The sequence below is a fragment of the Carlito syrichta genome, unplaced genomic scaffold, assembly GCF_000164805.1.
Source record: "Carlito syrichta isolate Samal-C Ts95f unplaced genomic scaffold, Tarsius_syrichta-2.0.1 Scaffold86768, whole genome shotgun sequence".
In the NCBI taxonomy this organism is placed as follows: domain Eukaryota; kingdom Metazoa; phylum Chordata; class Mammalia; order Primates; family Tarsiidae; genus Carlito; species Carlito syrichta.
The window spans coordinates 17222-27871 of record NW_007030864.1 but is presented as its reverse complement, the minus strand read 5'-3'; the positions used below and the strand labels follow the sequence as shown (position 1 = coordinate 27871).

The 10650-nt window shown below is 43.8% G+C and overlaps 1 protein-coding gene across 1 annotated transcript in view; it reads right to left on the bottom strand.

Moving 5' to 3' along the window:
• Positions 1-4675: 4675 nt before the first annotated feature.
• LOC103259713 (zinc finger protein 544) overlaps positions 4676-10650 on the bottom strand; it is an 11886-nt gene continuing 5911 nt past the window's right edge. Inside the window, exon 5 of the mRNA XM_008057362.2 lies at positions 4676-6660. Within this exon, the coding sequence (XP_008055553.1) occupies positions 4676-6660 (1985 nt within the window). The remainder of the gene's footprint in view (positions 6661-10650) is intronic.

Genomic DNA, 10650 nt, shown 5'->3' with positions numbered 1-10650 from the left:
CTTGCTTGATTTTTTTTAATTGTCAAATTACTATACGGCAACAATGAATCAAAAGTAGGAAAACCATACATAATCCCACAAATCAAACACTGACATCCTCAAGTACCCTGCTTCTCTCACCTATAGGCTACAGCAACAATGAATCAAAAGTAGGAAAATCATACATAATCCCACAAATCAAATGCAGATGTCCTCAACTACCTTGCTTCTCTCACCTATAGATACCCACTTGAAATAACTTGTTAGAGTTACTCAAATAAATATACACCAGGGAATGAAATGCTAAAGGTTTAGGAAAACAGTCATTTCCTGCCCCATCCGACCCAAGTCATCCATCCCCTCAGTCACTTTTAACCATCTTTTCTCGTTCTTGAGGCTACCTCTGATCTTTGATCACCTTTAGACTTTACTGACTTACTGCTCTGATAGATGACTCACACTGACATTCTTCCATCTACGTCCAAATTTTGTCATGTCACCATTTTGAGCTCCAATTGTGGTCTCCTAAGTACCCTTACATATCATATTTAATAGCATACTTCCTACAACAATGATACAGGACAAGTCCTTCTCTCCTTTACTTCTCTTTGCCTATCAACTGTCTTCAAATCTGCAGGCTATACTGCTGCTGTCAGTGACTGAACTAACGACGATATTCTACCCTACTGCTACTATGAAGTCATCAGGTCACAGCCATCTGTTTCTTCCCTAAAAGTTATAAGCCAATACCTACTGTTTATATCTATGTAAATACTGTTCACTGCAGAGCCAATCAACACAATCTGATTGCATTTCAACCTCTTTCATTCTATTTTCACAAGCCCTTTGCCTCCTCCAGGAAGAATTACTAGCATCAGGGTCAAGTGAACACTCATTTCTAACATTTACTTTACATTTGAACTGAAACTGTTTTGTACAGTTGAGGTGTCCGATTTCCTTTTTGAAATTTGGGAGAAGAAACATTCTTTTTTTTAAAAAAAATCATATTCCTTTCTTAGTTAGGTCCAAAACTATTTTTCTCCTTGAGAAACGTTTGTGATTTTTTTTTTTTTTTGAGTTGGAGTCTCACTCCTTTGCCCTGGCTGGAGTACAGTGGCACACATGTTCATGACCACCCCAGCATCAACCTTCTGGGCTCCAGTGATCCTTCTGCCTCAGCTTTCTGAGTAGCCAGAACTACAGACGTATGCTACCACGCCTGGCTATTCTTTATTTTATTGTAGAGATGAGGTCTTGCAAGTTGCCCAGGCTGGTCTCAATCCTGCGGGCTCAGGCAATCCACTCGCCTTGGACTCCCAAAGTACTGGGATCACAGGCTGAGCCACCGAGCTCGACCGTGATCTGTTTTTAACTGTGGTGTTCTCAATTTCCTATGATGCATAGATCTTAATTCTGAGTACTTGACATGACCTAGAGAAGGGGTCCTTAGCCCCTGGGGCCATGGACCAGTACCAGTCTGGCCTGTTAGGAAATGGGCCATACAGCAGGAGGTGAACGGTGGGTGAGTGAGCAAAATTCATCTGTATCTACTACTGCTCCCCATCGTTGGCATTACCACCTGAGCTTCACCTTCTGTCAGATCAGTGGCAGTGTTAGATTCTCATAGGAGTGCAAACCCTACTGTGAACTGCACATGCGAAGGATCTAGGTTGAGAGCTCCTTATGAGAATCTAATGCCTGTTTTTCTGACATGGAGTTAAGGCAGCTGGGAAGCGGCTGCAAATACAGATTAACATTAGCAGTGAGGTTGGATTGCACAGAGACCATAAAAAATCAACTACTTGAAGACGCATATCAAAACACAAGTGGTGAGTTGATGTACTTCAATTGTACAGCTGTATCTGATGGCAGGCCCAGGGGTTGGGGACCCCTGCTCTAGATCATGCCAGGTACTGTCAGAATTAATAAGATCTATGCAGATAGGAAATTGAGAACACCGCAATTAAAAAGAGATCACAGAAGCTTCTGAGGAGAAAATAGTTTTGGACCTAAGAAAGGAATATATATTTTTTTTTTTAGAGAAAGAGTTTCTTCTCTCAACTGTCAAAAAAGGGGGGTAATCAGAAACATCAAAGTAATTGAAACTTCAAGATAAATTAAGTTAGAATCCAACACATTTTAGTCCACACGTGTGGCCTGCCCATCATTTTATTTACCACTTCATCTGTGACTCTTAATTTTATGGTGAGTTGCATTATCTCATTTAATATTACAATGTAATAATAATAGAAATAAAGTGCACAATAAATGTTATGTACTTGAATTATCTCAAAACTATCCCCCACTCCGACTCCATGGAAAATTGTCTTCCACAAAACTGGTCTCTAATGCCAAAAAGGCTGGGGAATTGCTGACCTAGAAATTTCCTTTTAGACTTGGGTTTCTCTTTTTCTTACCTATTGATTCAAAAATCTCACTTGTAATGTCAGACTCTGTTCTTTTTCTTATAGTTTTTTTTTCTTCTGCACTTGTCTTATTTATTTGTAATCCTTTTTTGACTCACTCTTAGGAAGATAGAGTATACATTTTTGTTTCCTCTGAATATCTGTTCTTTGGGGCTGGTTTTTCTGTTACCCAGGCTGCAGTACAGTGGCACACTTACAGCCACTGCAGCCTCGACCTGCAGGATTCAGGCGAGACTTTCGCCTCAGCCTTCCAAGTGGCTGGAACCACATACATGCGCCACTACACCAAGCTAATTTTTTATTTGTTATAGAGATGGTGTCTCTCTATGCTGCCCAGGCTGGTCTCAAACCATTGGACTCTGGCAATCCTCTTGCCTTTGCCTCCCAAAGTGCTGGGATTACAGGTGTGAGCCACTGCACCCAGCTGTTTTATCTTAGATTCTTTCTTTCATGATGGAGGCTTTCTTCAATTTTTGCGCCTTGCCTTCCATCCATATTGAAGATGCCATCAGAAGGGAGATAGGGGACACCAAAAATGGGTGGGGCTGGTCTACCAATACACTTTGCTTTAGGGTGAAAAGGGTAAGAACCAATTATTAGAGCAAAAGTCCTGAAATGCCAGAATAAGGCAGCTTTTGCTCCAGAGAAAATCCATCAGACTCCCTAGTTTCTTAGACTATTTTTTTTTTTTTTGAGTTGGAGTCTCACTCTGTCGCTCAGACTGGAGTGCAGTGGCCGCTCCCGGCCACCGCTGCCTCGACCTGCTGGGCTCTGGCGATCCTTCCGCATCAGCCTTCCAAGTAGCATGCGCTACCACGCCCGGCTGATTTTTTTATTTATTGTAGAGATGAGGTCTTGCCAAGTTGCCCAGGCGGGTCTCGAACCAGCGGGCCCATGCAATCCACTCACCTCAGTCTCCCAAAGTCACTCTCTACTTTGTGCTTACCCCTACAGTCAGAAACTTAATACGAGGCAAGAAAAAAAATGGGGACAAGTCCAAGTTTCTGAACAGATCTTTAATTAACGCACTTTCCTGCTTGTCTAACAGTCTATGGCTCTGCTCGGGGCCACGGCCTCTGTTGCTGCAACCTCTCCACACCTGTTCCCATCCTAGTCTTCCCCATTCTGACTCTGGCTGCTCTCACATCAGCTTTCATCTTGCTTAAATGTGCAGTCATGGCCTCTAGCACTGTCTTCACTGCTATTGATTTACACCGCCTTCTTTTTTTTTTTTGAGTTAGAGCCTCACCCTGTCGCCCAGACTGGAGTGCAGTGGCATGCTCCCTGCCACCACAGCCTCGACTTGCTTGGCTCTGCGATCCTTCTGCCTCAGGCTTCCAAGTAGCCAGAACTACAAGCGTGCACTACTACACTCGGCTAATTTTTGATTTATTGTAGAGATGAGGTCACCAAGTTGCCCGGGTGGGTCTCGAACTCGCAGGCTCAGGCAATCCACTCACCTCGGCCTCCCGAAGTGCTGGGATTACAGGCTGAGCTAGCGAACCCGGCCTACACTGCTTTCTTTTAGTGAAGACGTTGCTGAGTTGCCCTATTTAGCCAATCACAGGTGTACATGTTTTTATGTGGTTGTAATGTTCAGTATACGCACTATATTGTGTCCTGTTTTCACTTCACTTGATAAGTACTTTCCATATTAATATGCTGCCAGTTCTGGTTACAACTAACTGAGCAACAAATTTAAAACCATTCTGGAACAGGTCCCAGGCTCCTCTGCATTCTTAATTGCTGGTATACATCAAGGAGGACTGGCTTCACACTGCATCACTCAACATGAACTGCCTCATGTGAGAGTTGAGATTTGCATTTTCAGAGCTGTACACCAATATCTTCCAGTCCACCATCATTTCCAGGAATATGTTATGGGCATGATATCTGATTATGCTTGGGTTGTTTTTTTGGACTAGAAAGATTATCTGGAGAGTACAGCTCCACCCTAAATTTCCTAACTCCTGTTAAGGGCTCTGATTGAAAGTATTTCATCAGTGGTCACATTCCTAGCTTCTCAACTAAATGCAACAGTTCCAGTATGCAAATAAGTCACTGTGCTTCTTTTAGGAACTGCAGATTCCTGGATTTTACTATCAGAGATTCTGATTCAGTAGGCTGGGGTGAGCATGGTAATACAGTTTCAGGACAATTCCAGGTAATCCGGGTGCACATGGTCAAGAGACCCCACACTGAGAGTCACACTTTGGTCATCTGATTTCTAGTAAAGACGGTCTGGCAGGAAACTTTCCCATCTGGATTATTCAGAGTTTCTGCCCATGAGCTTTCTCATGTTGAATAAGGGATGTATTATAACTGAATGCTTTCCCACATTCATTGCATTCATAGGGTTTCTCTCCAGTGTGAATTCTCTGATGCCTAGTAAGTTGACACCGCTGACTAAAGGCCTTCTCACAATAGTTACATTCATACGGTTTCTCTCCAGTGTGTGTTCGCTCATGTTTAGTAAGGGTTGACCGATCATTAAAGGCTTTTCCACAGTCAATACATTCGTAGGGCTTTTCTCCTGTATGTGTTCTTTGATGTTCAATGAGTCGAGATCGCTGACTGAAGGCTTTAACACACACATTACACTGATAAGGCTTCTCTCCAATGTGCGTCCTCTGATGCACAATGAGTGGAGACCTCTGGCTGAAAGCCTTCCCACAATGACTGCATCCATAGGGTTTCTCTCCAGTATGTGTCCGCTGATGCACAACAAGCTGAGATCGCTGCCGAAAGGATTTCCCACAGTCATTACATTCATATGGTTTCTCTCCAGAATGAATTCGCTGGTGGGAAAGAAGGTGAGAGCTCCCAGTGAAGGCTTTCCCACACTGGTTACATTCAAAAGGTTTTTCTCCAGTATGAGTTCTCTGATGCTCAACAAGGTGAGAGCTCCCAGCGAAAGCTTTATCACACTGACTGCATTTGTATGGCTTCTCTCCAGTGTGAATTCGCAGATGCCTAATAAGTTGAGTGCTTCGAATAAAGGATTTTCCACACTGGTTACATTCATAGGGCTTCTCTCCAGTGTGAGTCCTTTTATGTGCAACGAAGTCAGAGCTTTGGCTGAAGCACTTTCCACAGTGTGCACACTCATAAGGTTTCTCTCCAGTATGAATCCTCTGATGTACAATGAGATTAGAGTTCCACCTGAAGGATTTTCCACATTCAAGACAATTATACGGTTTTTCTCCCGTGTGAGTTCGCTGATGCCTTATAAGTTTGGAGCTCTGGGTGAATGATTTCCCACACTGGTTACACTCATAGGGCTTCTCTCCAGTGTGTGTCCTCTGATGTACAACAAGGTCATAGCTCTGGCTGAAAGATTTCCCACACCGAGTACATTCATAGGGCTTTTCCCCAGTGTGTGTTCTCCGGTGTACAACAAGTTTAGAACAACAGCTGAAAGATTTTCCACACTGATTACACACGTTTGACTTCTTTCCAGTCTGAGTGATGTTACAGTCAGAAAAAGATGAGGCCATGGGGAAGGCATCACAGTCTGCCTCACATCTGATAGCCTCTCCAGAGTTATTTCTTTGCATTTGTATAAGGCACGAACTCTCAGAACAGGCATCTCTGCATTCGTCACACTCATACTGACTTTCTCCAAAATTTACCAGCTGGTGCTCACTTACACACACACCGTAACTTAAAATGTTTCCATAGTTCTCATAGCCATCACTTTTCTCTGCTGAAAAAATTCTGCCATGAAAACAAAGGGAGGAACCACAGCTGAGAGAGTCACCACTGACAATGTGTTCATAAGGCTTTTTATTTCCTGTTTCAATGTTTGGAAGTTTACTCAAGTAAATGCTCTGACAGAAGGCTCTAGCTCGCTGATGGTTTTCACAGGGCTTCAGACCAACCCAGTCTTTCTTATGATTAATGAAAACTGAATTTTGTTTCAACTTTTTTACTTGTGGGTAGAACTTATGGAAATGCACACTGGTAGGTAATGTTGGAGGTAGGAGGCTTAAACTCAGAGGATAACGTTGTCCAAGTTCAAGCTCACAATGTTCCCCTTGAGGAAACAGTCTCTCTGAGGTGAGTACCATCTGCCTCAAAGAGTTCTCCTGGTGTTTCCCTAGTTGGTCCCTCTGATCCTGCACTTTTCTTAATGACACCAACCAGGTGTGCTCCTCTTCAATGCAGAGTTTCATTTCCATGAGGTGGGATGGTTCTTCCCCAGTGTTATCTTTATTGGAAGTCAGTCTTTTCTTTTCTAATGTAGCCTTCCAATCTGAAAGAAATTCAAAACACCTGAGTTACTGGAGAAGCATCAGAAAGGGTTGGGCGGAATGAAGGAGACCACCGAGTATAAGAGGTGTCTCTGGGTTTGTTTCCAATCTACAAATTCTAAGCTGTATGAAGCATGAGAAAGGAAGGGATGGATCAGCAAACAGGAAACCAGTGGTAAAATGCAAATACCAATGAAGATAATACAAAGGTGGTCAAGGACTAGTTCCCAAAGAGAAAGCAGAGGAATAAAAATAAGCAGGGAGGAGCCAGGCTCGGTGGCTCAGCCTGTAAACCCACGCCTTTGGGAGGCTGAGGTGAGTGGATTGCCCGAGCCCGCGGGTTCGAGACCCGCCTGGGCAGGCAAGACCTCATCTCTATAACAAAGTCAAAAAATTAGCCAGGCATGGTAGTGCGTGCCTGTAATTCCAGCTATTTGGAAGGCTGAGGCGGAAGGATCACCGGAGCACGGCAGATCGAGGCTGTGGTGGCTGGGAGTGGCCACTGCACTCCAGTCTGGGCAACAGAGTGAGACTCCAACTCAAAAAAAAAAAAAAAAGCAGACTGGTGAATATTAAAGGGGAAATCCACAGAAATAGTTAGGTCTGCAGGTATAAAGCCCTTATATACTGAGAAAAAAAAAAGTATGTCCTAATCCCCAGACTCTGTGAATATAACCTTTTTTGGAAAAAGGAACCGTGTGGATGTGATTAAGATTTTAAAATAGTGAGATTATCCTTGATTATTCGGGTGTGTCCTAATGCAATCATAAGTATCCCTGTAAGAGGAAAGTAAAGGAAGCTTTGATACCCACAGAGAAGGTGATGTGAAGACATAGTAAAACATATTTGAAGATTGGAAAGATGAAGTCCACAAGGAGACAAGCCAAGGAATGCTGCAACCAACAGGAGATGGAATAGTAAGCAAGAGATTGTCTCTTTGGAGCTCCCAGAGAGAGCATAGCCCTGGAGAAACCTTCATTTCAGTTCAGTGTTATTGATTTTGGACTGCTGGCCTCTAAAACAATGAGAGAATACATTTGTATTGTTTAGGCCACCAGACTGTTGGTAATCAGGCACAGCAGCCACAGGAAACTATTACAGAATCTTAACTAGTTTTTTTTGCTAAAATTTCAATTAGTCTATGTTCAGTTCTAGATCCTATAATGGTATCTCAAACATTGACTTAATATTTTCTTTCTTTTTTCTCCCCCCTGGGTCAGGGTCTCACTCTGTCACTCAGGCTGAAGTGTGGTGGCACACTTACAGCTCACTGCAGACCCAAACTCCTAGACTCAGGTGTTCTTTCCCAAGTAGTTGAGATTACAAGTGCATACCACCATGCCTGGCTAATAATTTTATTTATTTTTTTGGAAAGACAAGGTCTCACTACATTGTCTACGATGGTCTTGAACTCCAGGGATCAAGTAATCCTCCTGCCTCAGCATCCCAAAGTGCTAGGATTACAGACGTGAGCCATTGGAGCACTACCTTCAATTTAATATTCTTAATGCACCAATTCTATTTTTTTTCCCCCTGAAAGCAGGATTTATTGAGAGGACAGAAAAGTTCCACAGTGCGAGGGGACCCAAAGGGGCTGCCCAATTCTACCATTTCTTTAAGCTGCCTGCATTCCAGCATTGATCCAACGTACTCCCCAGAAAACACTGTGGTCCATGAAGCATCATGGTCAGCCTGACTGATTGCAACTGGGCTTCACGCTGTGCCACTTCAGATAGGTCCTTAGCTCTCAGAGGTTTGTTTTCCTTGCCATAAGCCGGAAGTAAGATGCTTCCCTTACAAGGTTCACTTTGAGGCATTAATGAATAGATACATGAGCCTTGTATGGTGTCAGCACTGTCAGTACCCCATAGCGCTGATACTGCCTTCCTTGTTATTGTCCTAATGGAGACTCCTCCCTGTTGAAGACATTGGGCCTCTAAAAATAAGTGTTATAGGCTTCCAGCTCTGGAACCTCGTCCAGGTCTTCCAAGATTCTCCCTTTACTTGTCACTCTGCCCATTTGGTTGTATGGCCACCATAGCTAATTCAATCAAGGCCTCTGCTCAAGTTCCCATGCCTCACTTTCTAAGTCCACAAGGAGACAAGGATCCTTTCTTTGGCAAAGAACTAACTATACTCTCTGGCAATCTCTTGATTACTAGAAGGATGTTTCCCTTTTGTCAAAGACTCTTTTCCTTCAAACACAATGCTGTTCTCATCCCAAGACTCTGCAGTTCCTCTGGTGTGTCATCTCAGAATCCCTGAGGGAAGAACTTTTTCAAATCAAACAATGGCCCAACGAAGGGGCATCAGAGGATCAGAAACAGGAAAGAAATCTTTGGGTGACTGATATGTGTCTAGGTTGTGTCTGGACACTGAAAAATGGGCAAAGGATATTAAATATCCTATAGCAGCATCTCCATCAGGGGTGTGAAATGAGAAGGCCAAACCATCCATGCAGGCCAGTCAAGAAAGGAGGTCTATGCCAGATGAGAAGAAAGATGCTGACAGTCAGCTGGGAATGATGGCTGTAATCCAAGCACTTGGGATCCTGATGTAGAAGGATTGCTCGAGCCCAGCAGTTTGAGACCAGCCCAGGCAACATAGTAAGACCTCATCTCTACAAAAAATTTTAAAATTAGTCAGGCATAGCCAGGCTCGGTGGCTCAGCCTGTAATCCCACACCTTTGGGAGGCTGAGGTGAGTAGACTGCCTGAGCCCGCGGGTTCGAGATCCGCCTGGGCATCTTGGTGAGACTTCATATCTACAATAAATCAAAAAATTATTAGCCAGGCATGGTAGCGTGCGCCTGTAGTTCCAGCTACTTGGAAGGCTGAGGTGGAAGGATTGCCGGAGCCCAGCAGGTCGAAGCTGCGGTGACCGGGAATGGCCACTGCGCTCCAGTCTGGGCAACAGAGTGAGACTCCAACTGAAAAAAAAAAAAAAAAATTAGTCAGGCATGATGGCACATGCTAGGCCCAGCTACTTAGAAGGCTGAAGCAGAAGGATCTCCTGAACCCAGGAGGTTAAGGCTGTGGTAAGCCATGATAGTGACAATGCATTCCAGCCTGAGTGACAGAGAAAGATGAAAAAAAAAATGAAAAGAAAAGAATGAAGCTGACCATACAGAGCGAGATGAAGGAAGGAAGGAAGGACGGGAGGAAGGGAGGGAGGAAGGAGAGAGGGAGGGAGGGAGGGAAGGAGGATGCTGACTGTAAACAGAATTCAGAATGATGACAGCTGAGACACGTTGTGTTGGGCATTGCCCTGGGAGGAGGCCAAGGATAAGTAAACATTGGCACATCTTCAGAGGAAGAAATAACTGGGGTTGCAGGCGAGTGTTACTGGACTTGAAGCTTCAGATAAATTCAATGTCTTCAGACTGGTAAATAAGAAGGTGGTGTGAAGGGTACACATTTCATGTCACTAAGTGAAAGCATTCAGCTGGAAAAGATTACATATATACTGTATGACTCCAACCATATGCATTCAGGATAAGGCAAAACCATGGAGATAGTAAAACAATCAGTGGTTACCAGGGGTTAGCGATGGGTGAGTGATGGAGAGGTAGAGCAAAGAGGATTTTAGGGCACTGAAACTACTCTGTATGATATAGAAATGATGGATACAAGTCGTTGTCTTTTGTCTAAACCCCTAGAACGTACAACATCAAGAGTGAGCCCTAACATAAATCGGGGGCTTTGGATGATGATGTGTCAAGGTAGATTCATCAACTGTAACAAGTGCCTACCTGAATGCAAGATGTTCATATTAGGAGAAACTGTGTGGTGGGGAGAGGCAGATATGGGAACTTTCCTTACTTTCTGCTTAATTTACTATAAATCTAAAACTGCTCTAAAAAATAAAATATATTACCTGGGCGGTGGCTCAGCCTGTAATCCCACACCTTTGGGAGGCTGAGGTGAGTGGATTGCCTGAGCCCGCGGGTTCGAGACCCACCTGGGCAGCGAGACCTCATCTCTACAATAAAT